Here is a 16,668-nt window from a genome sequence, read left to right as displayed (position 1 = left end):
TTTGAATTGGGTGATGGGAGGGAAGGACTTTGAAACCTCCCAGAAAACTGACAGGCTAACAGAGAATCACGGAATGGTTTGGGTTGGAAGGGATTGAAAGATCATCTCCTGACACCTTCCACTAGACCAGGTTGCTCAAAGCCCCATCCAATCTGGCACTGAACACTTCCAGGGATGGGGCATCCACGACTTCTCTGGGCAACCATTTTGAGTATGTTTCCATTGAACGTGTTTTCCCTCAAACCAGGCAGTTATGTGATTTCAGCTCAGGGTCTGCCCCCACCCTGTGTGTGTCTCCCTGTTGCAATTGGCTCCTTTGTGAGAGAGTAAAATACAAACTGAGGCCTTTTGGAGGAAGGCAAGTGTCAGGCAAGGCTGATGGCCATATAAAAACAGGGGCTGAACAAGAGCAGGTCATCAATTGATGATGTCCAGGGGAAAATCATAGCATGTAGAGTGCAGATAATGATGGACACAACTGTGGAGGTGACTGCAGAAATGCCCTTGCACCTAAGAACAGACAGTGCAGTCCCACCCTGACCTTGAGGAGCAAATCAGAAAACCATCTTCTTAATTAATAAACTAAAAAACACCCATGAGAAAAGAAAATTCCTTTATTCTGAGAGGTGGGGGCTCTTACATCTCAGCTTGTTTTTTTTTTCCTAAGGCAGACATAAAAAGACTCCATATTTTATTATTAGGACATCTGAATAGTTATTTATTGAGAAGCCACAGTTCTCACACTTTTACAACTGTCGGCTTGTATAAGGCAAAAAAAGCAAAATGGATCACTATTTTACACAGAAAGTAAAAGCTCTGGAGGAGAGACTGATGGACATGCAGTTACTGGTCAAAATGCAATGTACATGACATATATAAAAACATTGTGAAACAGAGGAATTGTAAATTATGGTTACAATCTACTGAAATAAATATCCAATATATTATTATAAACACATTTGTATAGTCTAAGATTGTAATTAAAGTTGTCTTTGTACATACACAGTTATTTGAAATTTAAACAAAAATGTAACATTTAGAGGAGCAAACGTCAACATAAAACAACTGCATTGGACTTGTAATGTGGCATGATATATCCATAATGATAGGATTAATCTGGTGTGGCAATTAGAATGACTAATCCTTTGGGATGTAGCCTCTATGGAGTTAACTGCATATTGAAGGGAAGAGCCTGGTACATTAACAAGGATGCAGAATGATTCAAACGGCTGTCTGGGTTTGTTTGTTTTCTGGTTTTTAAATGAACAGAGAGAACAAAAAAATCATTTGTAATTGCCTGGTTCTTCTTTCAAAAACAAAGCTGTTTTTTAATTAATTTTAAGCAGTTGGCATCCACAGAAGAGAAACAAATAAATGAAAGGACTCGAGTCACTCATCTTCACAACAATTTACCATCAATGTATATACAGTACATTAATGAAGCATTGTTTAAACTTTAATAACAGGGACACACCTAGCATGTTTTCTATGTAGTTTTTCCATTAACAGTATTAAACAATGGTGCTCCATATTGCTTATGAACATATAGATATGAAATTAGGAAACTGATGAATCAAAGAGAGGTGCTAATCTTATTACCACACAGCTAACATGGCATTTGTATTGGTAAACTTCTCATGGGCATTGAGAGCTGACATAAAAATTCCTAATGTGGCTAACTGAGTTATAGACGAGGTACATGCATGGACACCAGGTGACCCCCAGCTGATCCTCGGGCCAGCTCCCCTAGTCGTCCTCCTCATCCTCCTCATCGCTGTCCTTCATGGTGATCCCCTGGAGCCCTCCGCCTTCGCTGACCGATGCTGTCGCCTCCTCTACCGTCAGCCGGTTCCGGATGGTCTCGTAGGTTTTGCTGTTCAAGGTGGAGTCCAGCACGCCTTGCAATCGGAAATCCCGGTAGGTTTTCTAAAGCAGGGACAGGTACAGAGGAAGGAGACAACATGGAGAGGTCAGGGCTGACAATGGCTCCCCTGCTTTGTCTCAGGGATCAGCCTGCACCCCCGTGCTGGGGACTTGGGGCTGCTAATGGAAGAGGCTGAGATGCCAGGGAAATCCCAGTCCCAGGGATGTTTTGCATTGCCCTGGGCAATGTAGAGGCTATAGAGGCCGTGGCAGAGATCCCTTCGGGTTGCCTTGGGCTACAAATTACAACTCTCTGACTCCAGCCCTGCCTTTGTGGGCTCGCAGGGTGGCCGGGCTGAGTGGTTTCAAAGCAGGGATGTACGGGGCTACTCAGAGCAACTTTGCATAGGGCAGGTTGGGGTCTAAAAAGACATCGAAGGAAGAGATAAGGGCTCTGCTTCAACTAACTTCCCTTGCTCCTGGATGTGTCCATCCTGCCTGTAAAGTCAGTTCTTTTCCCTCATGCAGCAGAGTTCTTATCGCCTGAAACCACAGGCATGATTACACGTTCCCAGAATGGTACGTATTAAACAATCCCACCTACAGTATAGGGATTAAAGAAACTAAGTCTGGGATACTGGAGGAAATTATTGAAGTATAAATATAAGCACACAGCACCTGTTTCTTAAATCTCTCCTTCTTCACCTCGAACTGGAGTTGCAATTCCATGGTTCCCATATTTCCCTTGTTATTACAATTAACATCTCTCACTTGAGTTTATAAACTTTTCGACTCTGTGAGATAAAACTCTGGTCTTGTTCATTTAATTCTGCTCTGTGCTCTGTGTGGAAACTGTTTACTGTTCTGCTATTTCAGAAAGGCCTTGGGTTTGTTGTAGCTGCTTCTGAATGTAATATTTATATAAATAAAGCACAAGGAAGAAAGCTTTCCTCAGCTAGCTGACAAGTAGAAATAATTTGTCTGTGCCTGTTGTTTTCAGTTATGAAAAGCACATTTAATACATTTCAGTTTTAATTTATTCATGCCTTCAATGTGTTCACTGCACACGAGACCATAAACATTATAAAATACTAGACCAAAAAGCATTAGATAGAACCTAAAATGATCAAAAATATATTTACCCCCTTCTGTGATCTTATTATTTCATGTAAACCACTGTGATTTCACACTGAAATAATTATCATTAGTCCAAGGCATGCACACACACACATATACACATACACGTACAGTTAAGGAAAAAAATGCTACTTTCAGGGTATGTTATCTCACCTTTGTGATCTCGTAGAGTTGATTATATATACACCCATTGTAAAAGAAACAGCTTCAATTAACTACGAGAACAATCTCATTTGAATTTAGAAAATAATCACAAGCCATGGTTGGGCTTAAATGTTTCTAGTAAAACAGTGTTAAAAACTTTTGTGTTAATTAACCCATTTTAACACTGGGGTTCATTGGTGTGATCAGGTCGTTTGTCCACAAAAAGGTTAATTTTGGTGAACTTACTGTACTGGGGGTAGAATAGCAAGAGAGTTTCTTTTTTCTTTTTTATACAAGGAGTTACTTTGTCCTTATCTGCATGCCTGTATTTTGCATCTCCTTGCAGTTCAATTTTCTGTTTGTCCTGTGCTGTGTGCCATAGACACAACTATCTTAATTTTTTTAAAGAATTTTAGTGAATAGCCTAATTTATTTGCAGGTAACATTTGCCTAAGACAACATGCCACACATGCAGGGACACACACACGCTCCTCCCAGCAGCAAGGGAGCACTGAAAACACTTGGGGCAATTACCTTTACTATCCTAATGAGAGTTTTCAGTTGGTAGATGTGGAGCTGCAGGTCCATGCGGTCTGTCAGCCAGGTGCACACGACATTCATCGAGCTGGTGTACCATTGCTGCAAGAGAGACAGGACTTCTCCAGTGACCACATCAGTGCCCGACCAACATGGACTGCTCCCAGCACCGTCACACCGATCTCCCCCACCAGCCAGCCTGCTCGTGGGGTGCCACACACTTAGAGGGGAGACAGGCACCTGCTTTTACAGAGGATTTCTATGCATGAGCTTTTAAATTTTAATAATAGTAACAACAACAAACTTAATAGGAGGCCACCAGAAATGCTGCAATGTTTTTGTAATCTGATTTTGCCACTGATGGCACTTGGCACTGGTGGTATGTGTTTGGCTCAAGCCACATTTTAACCTGTTTCCCCCCATTGTGAGAGCACACTCCTGTCTTTAAGTGTGTCAGTCCCACACTCAAGCTACTTACCATCTTCAAATTCAACCATAAGCAGCCACAGGTCGAGTCTGGTTCCCAGAGGGTGAACAGAGGGAGGCTTGTGTGGGGCAAGGTTTGGCTGGGGGGCAGGATGCTGGTATAAGCACATATGGGTGCCTGCCCAGGTTGTGCAGGAAATGCTTTGGTTTCACCCTCACAACTATGAAAGATGGAAAGGCAGCAAGCAAATGAGCTTGTTTCAAGCTGCTGAACTCAGAGGGCCCCTCCAGGGGCTGAAATTTTGCTGCTTGTCTGTGAAAAAGGCTCACAGCAGTGTGGCAGCAGCCTGCCATCCCCGCAGTGCAGGAAGACTCTGGTGGTCCGTGGATCAGTGCCCTGCTCACGCAGGGCTGACATGGCATGTCTGACGCCACACAGACGAGCAGCGAGCCCTTGAGAGGAGGAAAAGCGGGGGCTGAGAGGGGAGGGGGAATCACAAAAACCTGCCCACGGCTCTCAGCACAAGGGTTGGTTACAAAGCGGGCTAGAGGCAGAAACATCACGCCTCTGTATGCACAGTCGCACCCTTCTCCTGGTCTCTCTTACACACAGAGATCCATATCCATACAGCAGACCAGCTGCAATTAATCTGGAACCTGTGAAAAATACTAAAGATATTCCACCAGACCAGTTTATGAACATTCTGATTGAGCACTACCCAGGTTAGTCTGGGATGCAGCTCCTTCCCAATGATCCTGATATATTGCATCAGTCCAGTGCAGGTATTACTGCCTCCCTCACTGGGACTTTGGGTGGGGGTCTCTGACAGAGAAATATGCTCTCATCCCACTGGTTGTAGAAGCTGACAGGGCAGCAGTTGAACAGAGACCACTGAACATTCTCTAACTGTGATTTGTTACCCTCCACCCTTCAACATCAGCGTCCACAAGCAGGCACGAGCCTCACCAAAGCAAACAAATGAGTCTAAACTAAACCAGACCAGCATCCCAAAGCTGTGGGCTCAATGCACATCACTGAACCATATGGTAACACACAGAGGAGCTGCCACCCTCCACCAGGAGTAGAGAGCAGAGGTGAGACATTCTGCACAGGGAAGGGTTTTCCTTCTGACTTCAATAAAAATGTTCTCGCCCTTCTATTTCCACACCACCTCTTCATAAAATGGAGGAAATAAAGAGCTGGAGGAGTCACCAAAGAAATTGCACATGGTGACCTCTTGCTCAATGCTAACACCTTGTGCAACTTGTGGCAGATTCCGCTGTGACCCTTAATCTCCAGGATGGAATGCTGTCAAGAGCTTGAATGAAACTAATGGAGACCAGCAAGCAGGAGCTCTTGTCATAACCAAAGTCAAGCTCAGGCATTATCAGCTGTCACTTGAGGTCCTGATGTCAGATTGGGGTTGAACTGTGAGTGAAGCACCCTGGTTAGTTGGTGTGTGCCTGATCAGCAAAGCAGGCATGAAGATCTGCTGGGGCTTCATACCTTTCAATCCCTCGGACTAAACTGAGGGGTCAGAGCATCCCTGGATACCCCCAGAGAACCCTGAGTGCCTCAACCCAGGACAGCCAGCAGCCAACTGGTGGTGGCACAGAGTGACTGCTGCCACTGGGGGACCTGTCTGAGGTCCCTTGAAATGCTGCAGGTCCACGTGGGCAAAAAGGAGAAATCATTAACACTCATAACGCTGCTTTTCTGCCATCAGTGTGCTTAACTGAGTCATGCTCTTGGATGACAGTAGCTGAGATCTGGGGCTGCTCTGGCACATGGATGCCCAGGTCACCCAGACGCCTTCTTCTGACACCTCTTTAAATCAAACCCCACAGAGGAACGGCTCGACCGTGTGTTACACATGCACACCCTCTCCCTTCCACTGCCGCCTCTTGTCTTCCACAGAACAATCTGCCGGGTGTTTATGGCACCTCTACATGAGATGAGACGGCCCCAGCAGGAGCAGGTCCTGCCATTTCTGTCTGTCCCACGCCACACACGCCTACACGGCTGTGCAGATCCCAAACAGAAACTGTGACCTCTGCCTGGGGATATGGCAAGGTGGCTCTACTGCTATGAGACCTTCAGAGTAAGCAAAATGAAACATTTCTCTGTGTTTCTGGTAGGCACTTCAGCATGCTGGATTCTGGGGAGATACAAACTCCTCAGAGCTTCATCAAATCTGAATCACACCCCTCTCCTCTTGAGCACCGGCTGACAAGGGCTCAGCCAGGCGCATTGCTAGGCTGCATGAAAGGAGCTCTCTCTCTCAAAGCTAAGTTACTCCAAAGACTTTCTGTTTTATGAGAAAAAGACAAAGTCTAATTCATTGATCTTGATACACAAAACCGTCACATCACTTCATAGAGCACACACCAACTGCTGAATTTAATCCCTGCATATTCATAAAAATAAGTTAGCCCATAAATTAAATGTTCCCTTTAGCTATCACTAGTGTTGATGTGCTATAAGACGCACAAGCCCTCTGATTCATGACTAACCTACCAAAGAAGATAACATTTGCATATGATTATATTATTAAAAAAACAAAAACAAAGCCAAATGCTTCTAAACAGAAATGTGATCATCTCAGACAAAAGAACACAGAGTGGTCCTGTGGGGACACTGGCCACCTTGTTGTGCCTGGAGGGGGTCTGCCATTCCCTCAAGGGCAGTGGAGTACATGCCAGGGACACAGGGGTTCCTTGGGCGTCCAGCTCTAGCCTTGTGGAGGTGCAGAGATGACAGCCCAAATACTGAACTTTGGTGCCTTGCCATGAGGCTGCAACACCTTTCAGGCACATTTCTGGAGCCCCAGCACAGCTGTGGCAAGGCCACACCAAGGCAAATTGTGTATTTGCTGAGAAGTCCTCACACCTCATAAAGAACAAGCAGACCTCATTGATGGTCCAGGCTCACAGACCAAACCACTCATGTAACTTCTTGTGGCACACACACATTACTGGTGCAAACTGGCATCCCTGTCTGTCACCCGGAGGAAAATATGCACTCAGTCTGGGGACACAGGGTGAGAAAAGGCTGTGGAAGCCGCATCCTGGTGGGTGCATGGTGGATACCACACACCCACTAGGACATCAGCAGCGAAGGGAACAGGTCTTTGGCAAAGGCAAGGCACAGCCCCCGCTGCCTGCTGCTGCACAGCCATGACCCAGCTCACAGCAGAGGAAATGCAAACAATCACTCTTTGGGTGCTCTCAGAGCCCCAGTCACAGCAAGCAGACATGTAACTGCACAGCCAGGAATTCAGTCCCTCTTTCAGGTTAGTTTTCCAATTCTCCTTCTGTATCTCACAGCCAACAGCCAACAATCCTCATTGTTAAGTGCTACCCTGAGTAGATCAGGTGGGCCATGGGCTGGCTGGGATGCTCCAGGATGGGCAATAGAGGAGCTGAAGCATACCAAGGGATGAACTTCCATCCAACACCCCAACCAGCTCAAAGAATAAGCTTTCTTGTTCCCTACCCCCCTGTCTTCCTTTTTTTTTTTTTTTGTGAATGCAAAAGCATGATCAATAAGTTGCTGAAATAGCAGGTTTGTCTCTGAATACATAAATTTCAAAAATGGATATGAATAAATCTACAAGTAACACACTGAATGTGGCACATTTTATCAAAAATCAGCCCTGTGCTGGGTTCCTGCGCTTTCCGGGAGGTGGTGTCATTACACATACCCAGGAACATCTGCAAACCCCCGTCTTCTTTGGTGTGAGCTGAATGGAAGCATGACCTCCTGTTCCTTGCCATGAACCTTGAGTTCACACTCATATTTTACATGTTACAGGAAGCCACAGCTCACCCCAGGGGTGCTGCAAACAGAATCTTGTAAGCCAGATGCAACACTGCTTCTTAAGGCACCTGAAGGAGCTGTATTCTTCATTCAAAAGCTTACATACTAGTAGCTTAAGGTCACTTCAGCTTTTGTAAAGAGTGGGACAAAACCAGGAATGCTTATAGGGCTGGGTTGTCAGCAGGGTAGCAGAGGGATTACAAGGAACCTGTGACTCTGCCTCTTTCTGCCTTTACTGGTAGTTTTTTTGTGTGTGAACAAGTGCCATACAACAGATTGAGGCTGGTATAAAGGCCTGGGACTGTGCAAGAGCACCCCGCTGAGCCTCAGCTGTGCTTGCAATTAGCAATAGGCATGAAATGATTATTGTTGTGGTGGCTGATGGCAATCTGAAGTGACAAGTTTTATGGGGGAAGTTGTAGTAGGGATGTTCAGCAAGTTTCTGCAAACCATTAATCGAAGGCTGCAGCACAGTTTAGTCAAAGCTATTTTATGTCATTCCAAAGGTCTCACAAGGATGCTGAAAGAATATTTTTCTGCTCTCAGTGCCTTGGAATGGAGTTTTTCTAGGTCAGGGATTCTTTACTGCCCTATTTAGTGTCAAAAATACCCATTTGTCTCAAATTAGCAGAAAGCTTGTAGTTAAGGGCTAGAGATTAGGCATACAAAATTACTCAGCAGGTGACTGCTGGGTGGATTTGGGGGTTGAGAAGTCTTTAAAACTGACTACAAGACATTATATACTTCTGACAAAAGAACATAGTAATCCTACCTGCTTGCTTTAACCACTGTTGTTTGTCTATTATTATGTGCTTTAATGCTCATAAGAGCAAAACTACTGGTGATACTACTCAATTACCATAGTAACTCTCCCCTATGACCTCTCATTTCAGTACTCGCTTTCCAACCAGAACCAATCCAAGCAGGGCAAATCTATTTAAAACTGTGACACACACTGCACAAGGAGGCTCCAAACACTGGCTGGCTCCCTCTTTGTCCGGGACATGGGCTTGTTTTGAAATGCTGAAAGGCAGCCTTGAAATGAACCCTTGAATTCAAGGTGTTTCAAAGATGAGGGACGATGCTGGGCGGTTGTCTCTGCAGCATCCCTGAGTCAGCCAGCATAGAGTGAGGGGACCACAGAGGTGGGAAGGGAGAGAGGAATGGGCAGAATGTCAGTCTTATTTCCCAGCAGAAAACTGAACCTGCTCTCAGATAACAGATTTCTCTCAGACTTGTCAGTCAGATTAAAAAAAAAAATTAAAGAATTACCAACTTTGTTTCTGGCATTTGTGTCCCCATCCAATGGGACAGAAGCCCAGCTGGTGGAATGCACAGTGGGGCTGTGCTGACTTACAGCTCCTGACAGTAGGTGACAGCTGACAGAGCCACGCCCATCCCCGTCCTGGGCAGCTCTGAAATCAAATCCGGTCTTTGGTGCTGTCAAATTGGGTCTTTGGCCATCTCCCCCTGGCAGGTGTCATCTCCATAGGGAAGGTGGGGATGGAGCCACAGCAGCACAGGGATGTGCTGTCCAGAACCAGCCCTATGCACACAGGTGCCAGCAGTGTGGGAAGACTTGCTTGGAGAAGGGGAGCAGGAGCTCTGAGTGCAGTTTTGTCTGGCCAAGGCACTGTGCTATTGCCTTTGCTTCTGGAGTACATCCAGCTTTGTGGACCAGAACTGGCTGCAGCCTGAAGCCCGGGCTGCTCAATGGCAGTCATGGAAGGATTGCTCTTGACCCTTCAGTCTTCTGTGGCCACCAAAGTGTTCCTCTTCCCCTTCCCTCAATGTTTCTTTTGCTGTTGATCCCAGGCAGTCATTGCAGTTCCAAAAACAGTAAAGATGGCAAATATGAAGCATAGAGTATCAATGCAGTTCCTATTCTTGTCTACCAAAAATAAAGAGATGTTCCCAGCAAGCCTGAATGTACATGGCAGCATACATGATCCCAGTCTGAGAGCCTCCTACAAAGGCCAGTTCCAACAGGATGGTGGATGTGGATGAGCAGTGGTGGGATGAACATGCCTCTTGCCCTGCTCCCAGACAGTACTAGTGAAGTCTTTGCCAGCTGCCAGAGTTGAGTCCCAGCTGTTTCTCAGGCTGTTCTGGAAACCTGGGCTTTGTCTTGCTACAAAAGATGTGCTGTTTCCCAGCCTGACCCAGAGCCAGGAGAGTAGGGGAAGAGCAGGGACAGGGCCTTGGTGACACAAGTGCGTCTGAAAAGCTTGATGTTTTAAGGTACACGGTGGTGACCCTGGAGGAGGATGTGGCAGAGCTGAGGCAGGTGAAGAGCCACTGGCCCTCAGGCAGACACGTCATTCTGGTCCCCAGTGTTGATGAGGATACAGGGATGGACCTTCTGCCACGTGATGAAGGAAGAGGCACATCTCTCCCATGAAAGCATAAGTTTTCTTGATGGCAGGCAGGCAACTACCCATGCAGCAAACCACATCCCACACATTCATCAGCTTTTCTTTCCACTACTCAACAAAATCCATGCTCTGAACTGGATATTATTCCCCAGAGCTCCCCTTCCCCTGCCCTTTGCCAGGGACCAAAGAGCCACCCAAAGGCAGCTCAGCATTTGGAGCTACAAAACCTTCTTCAGCACAGAGGGCCAAACCTGCAGTGGGCTCAGGGCTGAGCCCCCAGGCAAAGAGCATCTGGCTCGGTTGTGGCCTGGCCGCAGCCACGGGTGGCATCGATAATGACCCAGCAACTCTTTCGATTTACACCTGCCAAGGATTTGGACCATTCCCCCAAGCCAGGCAGGGGCCAAGGCTCAGGGGACTTGGTACGGCATCACTGTCAGTGCCTGGGTTTTCCAGCAGCAGAGAAATCGGTGCAATATTGCCCATGTTACAGAAATGAAGTTTAGTGGCTGAGGCTCTTGGAGTACAGAGCTAATCATAAAATAAGCATTGAGTTAATATCGCAGGCATTGATCAGCTAGTCTTACAATTAATGCTTCCAATAAAAAAAAAGCTCCCCCTTTTATTCAGCAGAATAAGAAATTAAACACTTGTGGGCTCATTCTAAAGAATGAATGAAATTGAATAAGCTACCTAGCACTTGAGATTCCCAGCGAGTGCTTGAATAGAGCAAACCTCCTGAGTTGAATGGATTGCCTTTTGGGACCAATTTGTCTCTTTTCACTCTTTATTCCTCCTTTTTTGCTGACAGATGTACAAAGGCGGAACTGCGCTGTGCAGCTTAGCTACATGCACCCACAGCAGCTGTCACTTTTGTCGAGCAAGTTAATCAAGCAAATGCCACCATATCCCACTTTCTATAAGGAACAACATGTTATAGACAGTAGTCTTGGGAGACAGGGAGGGAGGGAGAGAGACTTTATTTTAACTTCGAGTAGCTGGTATTTTTTTTTCCCCCTCTGTGTGTAAAAAAAAAAAAGGAGGAAAAAAGAAGCAGCCAAACCTGGTAGCACAAGCTGACACTTTTGTTTCCCCATAGAACAAATATTTAATATGATTTTAACTCTAATTTGTACTAGAAGGAGAGCTGTCCAGTTTTAATTAAATTTAAGAGACTTAGGGAAACACGGTTAAAAAAGAAATAAAGCTTTTTGTTTGCGTTAACGCTTGTTGATAATAATATATTGATTGTCAATTGCTAAGCCCAAAAGATTAGTGTAGTAAATACTATTATCTGAATGCCACAAGTGAAGTGCTAGCTTCCCGTCCCTGCTTTCCCTTTGTGAGGCACTTTGAATCACTGGTTGTTATTTATACATTTTCTTTGATAAAACCAACTTGTGTGGCTGATTTTTTTTTAAACCCTGCCTCATTAAGTGCATAATAGCATTTACGTGTGGGGCTTTCTGCTTTTTAGCCTTTCAAGCTTAAGCTTATATTCCTCTCTCACAACCATGTTTCAAAACTTCAGATGTTCACAAACAATTGGATACACAGCAATATTGTATATATCAGATGATCTCTTGCTATTACCAAAGACCAGAAAATAACAGAACATTATCCACAAAGAGTAAATAAATAGTTATCGTCCTGCTACGCTGCCACACGCCAGATAATAACGCTGTCCGGTCATTAGGCAGCTTTTCTACTGCACATAATTCTTTAAGTTAGGTATGCAAAAGCCAACATCAAAAGTAGGTCTGTCAGTGCAGCTCTACAGAGCGCACAGCGGCAGAGCACCAGGAGGGCTTCAGGCAGCCCTTCTTTTGCTATTAGAAAGGTAATTCTCCCCCCAGATTCACACCCTTTGGAAAGTATCTTTCAGAAAATAAATCTAAGTTTTGCTAACAGATTGCAGAGTACTAATTTTACTTCTCTGCAGGGTCTTCGGGTTGGTGTGTTCAGGAACAGAGTGCACAAACCTGCAGTGTTTGAGATTCGTGAACCCTCTGCCAAACTGTGGACTCTGTGCCTGCACCTCGCCCATATGACCGAGCCCTCCGTGGGCTGTGCTCATGGGGGCTCTGGGTGAACAGCCCTCACAGCAGCCAACATGACTTCATCTTCTGAATTAAACCTCTCTACAAAACTCCACATTAAATTCGAGAGATCTGGCCAAGTGCTAGCAATTTGAGAAAAATCCCCTGAAAACTTGGGGTCTTTTTTTTAAATAAAATTTATGATTTTATTCTGTCAAAGCCTCTTGACTGTCTGGAGTCTCCCAGGTCACAATAGCACTGAGCTATTACTGAAGTAAATGTCAGCAGGTTTTTTTATCTGGGATTTTTTTTTACCACTATAATGCTATCACTGCAAGTACACACAGTGTGTTCTTACACATCCACCCCAGAACTGTGATTTCTGGATGCCTTTTACTCTATTTTATATTCCTTAACTATGAAATTTTATTATTGTTGACAATGTAGCTATACAAGGAGGTTACAGAGTTTTGATATTAAAATAATTTGTACTATTATTTAATAAAGTCACAGTCCCAATGTTGCCTATTGGGGTTAAGCTGATAGCCAGAGCAACTCAACACCTGTCTAGCATGCAAATGGCATCACTGAATTACATTATTTCCCCCCCTTCCCAAAAATAAACCCCAAAACAACTTTGAATAGTGTAAGAGCTCTGCCTTCCAACAGGGAAGAGCATTCAGAAGGAAGGCAGCAGTGCAGACCTCGGCGTGTGGAAGTGCCGCACGCTTTTTGCAGTACATATGGCACCTGAGATCACCCACTGTTTGGGGATCTTGGCACCAGGGTGTGCTCAGGCTGCTGTGCCACCCTTAATTGGCTGGAAGCTGGACCCAGAGGGGCTGGGCAGGTCGGTGCCACAGGTGTTAATGGGAGGGAGGCACGGGGCTCCTGGTGGGTACATTCTTTGTGTGCTGGTGAGATCACACAAATTCCCTGCCCTCCAAAGGGACCCAGCCCATCCCGCATGCTTCTTGCTGCAGATCACTCTCTGCTCTTAAACCAAAATAATTTTCTTCCTTTTCAGAGAGGACAAGGAGGATTCACATCTTTTGTGTCAGTGGGGCCAAGATCCCCAGCAAACACACATGGCCAGTAAGCTCATCCCTAGCACCCCCTGCTCTCAGTGCTGCACAAACCCGTAACACCTACACGTGTTCTGTGCAGCTGCAACTCCACCTGCTGTGGTGGGTGTAGGTTTGTTTACACCAACCCTCAGTAGCTTTGCGAGTGATCCATGTGTTCCCATCACACCAGCAAAGGCATGGCAGGGACACCACCAGAAAAGGACCTGCAATGGTACTGCTCCTACACTCGGGGAGGAACAACTCTGATGCTGCAAATATATTTTGTACTTACTCAGATGTTCCTGAGCTGTACATCAGGGTAGTCTGCTCTGACAGCCAGATACCAAAGTCTCAGTCTAGCCAAGAGCCACACATATCCCCAGCAGAGGTAATGTGGTGGATGTGCCAATGACTCCTTGAGCCTTATTCCCTGTGGAGGATCTCATGGAAACAGTTACTGCAGTGATGGGTCCCCCCTCCTACAGTGGGTTTATGCCCTGGTCTCAGTCTGCTGGGGGTTTGCTGTGAGCAAACACCAGTGTCAGCCCATGCACAGACCATCTCCAAATCCAAACCAGCCACCTGATGCTACACTCACTCTGAGGAGGACAGACCCTCCCTGAGCTGTGCACTGGTCAGGGCTGGATGAGGGCAGCAGGCAGAGAAAACTGCAAGGGAGACCCATGTGCAAACAGCTGTTGAGCCATGGCAGGGTGCAGGCGGGATGCAGGACCCAGTGCTCACAGTGATCTGGGAAGGAAGGCCACTGCCAGCTGTCCTGGCAGCACCTCTAACTTCTCTCTCATCTGCAATGTCCTCAACCCAGGGACACCTCACACTTAAACCTGCTGGGTTTGCAGGCTGAGTGGTCAGTGGGTGTCTCCTTTCCCCTCGGAGACTAGGCAGCCCCTACCCTGCTTACACACTGAGTTACACATCTCCAGAAAATGCTGCCTTTCAGGTAACAGGGAAAGCCTGTCCTGGCTATGTGCACCCCTGAGCTGGAAGACACTGCCTTTCCATGCTGTGCTGGCATGGAGCATCCTGTGTCCCTGCACAAAGAGGACTGAGTCCTTAGCAGGGGCCTGGGTACACCTCAGGTGGGCTATGGGGGCTGGGCCCTCTCTCCTTCACTGCAGATACAGCTCAGCAAAGTGCACAGCACTTACTGGGAACTGCCAAATTAAGCCCCAAACCCCTGCTACTTTGCAGGATTTTGCAGACCTAGCTTTTCCTAAATGAAAGAGCTTCTGCACAAAACCCTCTAAAGGCACATACACACAAAACCACTTCTGTATGGATGCTTGTTCTCAAATACTTTTTTTAACCTATAAAATATTCTTTGCTTATTTCCATTTTTCAAAAAAGAAATGAAGTTGACATGTTAAAATCTGAGTTTCTATATAAAGCAGCCTAGTAAAATACAATATCCACACAACGTGCTGCTATTTTTCTGTCCCTGTTCCAGGGCCCTGTTAGTACGAGTAAAACTGGCTGCAGAATTGCTCAATAAAATGCAATATAGCAATGCATGCTATAGAATAGTTTCATTACACTTGTTATCAGCTTGAACTGGAAGCTGTCATGAAGTGGGACTTGATAAACTTTAGATGCCTCTTTAACAGCTTGCAAATTGCAAAAAAAAAAAAAGTACATAGAGGCTGTCTGGATATCTCAGTCCTGAGTGCAGGAGGGAGCAGGTCCCCTGGTATCATTCCTGGGGTTACACACCGGATGCAGCGCGAGTCCCGCGAAGCATTTTTGAATGCTGATATCATACATCCAGGGCGAGGTTTAAGGGAGTGCTGGGAAAGGAAAGAGCTGCAGATCAAGAGAACGAAGTGACCTGGGACGGCTAATCTGGCACGCACCGCTGGCTGGCGCGGGCAGCGGCAGCAATTGTGTGGGGCTGGGTTGCAGGGGGAGAAAAGGAAAAGAGGGATTGAAGGCGCTGCTGGAAATCAGACAATTCGTCATTGTCCGCTAAGGGACTGTTGGCTCACCCCTGTGCGCACCGTGAGTTTCTCTGGGCAAAGACCCTTTGCACAGCCCGGAGGGAGGGAGGGAGCAAAGCCGCCGCCGGCGGGGGCTCGGCCCCGCGGGATGAGGGTCAGCCCCGCACACCTGCGCGCATCCCGCCAGCCCGCCCCTTCCCACGCTCCACACATCCCTAGACGCAGCTGGGACCCGCTGGGTTGGGGGTCACAGCGAACACCAGCACCTCCAGGCTCTCCTCCCTGGTGACCCACAGGGCTGGAGCTCCAACTAGCTACGTCTTCATAAAGGAAGTGGAGAGGCAGCTCCAACTCAGAGGGCACCGTGTAACTCATACACAGTTAAAAATCTGCAGAGACCTCCTGGTCAGGGAGCAGAGAGGCCGCTCAGAAAAAGGCTCTCTCTGGATGGAGGATGTCATGCTTCCTCTTCTCCAAAACCTTCTTGGCTACTCATGTCTACCAGGAAATAAATGATCTTTCACTCAGGGCTGGCCCCAAAACACAAATCTCTGACGCTCAAAAGCACTGTGCGGATGATGTTAGCGAGCCTATGCTGACCTTAACGTAACAGAGCAATCAGTCTGCCTTCTTAGAATGATTAATGGAAAATCTCCTCTGGAAAAGAAATCAAATTAACTGTCTTCAACCAAATGTCTACTGGAACATGAAAAGCTGTTCTGATAAAGACATTTAGGAGGGGAAAAAAACCCCCTTACAAGCATGTAAAATCCAGTGACAGATCTAGGACTTATTTTATTAAGACTCTCCCTAAAATAAATTAAATGAAGCCTACTTAAATGAGCACTTCAGGAAAGAAGCCTTGCTGAGGCAAAGCTGAGGGGCAGGAGGCCACATGCCAGTGCATGCTTGTGGCCGTGTAAAGTTCATGGATGGGACTGTAATGAGGAGCAGTGTCCTCTCCCTGCTCCTGTGTGGCTCCAAGAGGGCGCATAGGGAGAAACAGAGGCTGCAGAAGGGCAGTGCACTCTATGCCCCCTCAGAACAAAGAGAATTTGTCCCCTATAAGATATACTGATAATTGCCATCACAATTTTATTTTGTTTCCTAGCAAAGGTCCCTGCGGTGGAATCAACTCCAGATCCAGGTCTGAGCCCTGTTGAGCCAGCCAAGGGCAGTGAAGGCTGCGTGGCTCCAGCTTCTCCTAAGATGCACAGGGAGGGAAAAGCAAGCTGCACTTCCTCGAGATCAATCTGCCTAATTGTCTTCATTTCACAACTCGGGAAGGGGAGAGAGGGAAAAAAA

At 46.4% G+C, this 16,668-nt stretch overlaps 1 protein-coding gene across 13 annotated transcripts in view; it reads right to left on the bottom strand.

The window, feature by feature from the left end:
- Nucleotides 1–594: 594 nt before the first annotated feature.
- Nucleotides 595–16,668, bottom strand: part of CADPS (calcium dependent secretion activator) — a 216,362-nt gene continuing 200,288 nt past the window's right edge. For all 13 annotated transcript variants that reach the window (XM_071550343.1, XM_071550331.1, XM_071550332.1 and 10 more), the window contains 2 exons: nucleotides 3,679–3,783; nucleotides 595–1,926 (listed from right to left, as the gene is read on the bottom strand). In XM_071550343.1, coding sequence (XP_071406444.1) covers nucleotides 1,747–1,926; nucleotides 3,679–3,783 — 285 coding nt within the window. In that variant the 3' untranslated portion in view covers nucleotides 595–1,746. The remainder of the gene's footprint in view (nucleotides 1,927–3,678; nucleotides 3,784–16,668) is intronic.

Source organism: Pithys albifrons, chromosome 3 (assembly GCF_047495875.1).
Source record: "Pithys albifrons albifrons isolate INPA30051 chromosome 3, PitAlb_v1, whole genome shotgun sequence".
Classification (NCBI taxonomy): domain Eukaryota; kingdom Metazoa; phylum Chordata; class Aves; order Passeriformes; family Thamnophilidae; genus Pithys; species Pithys albifrons.
This window is presented reverse-complemented; position numbering and strand designations above follow the sequence as displayed.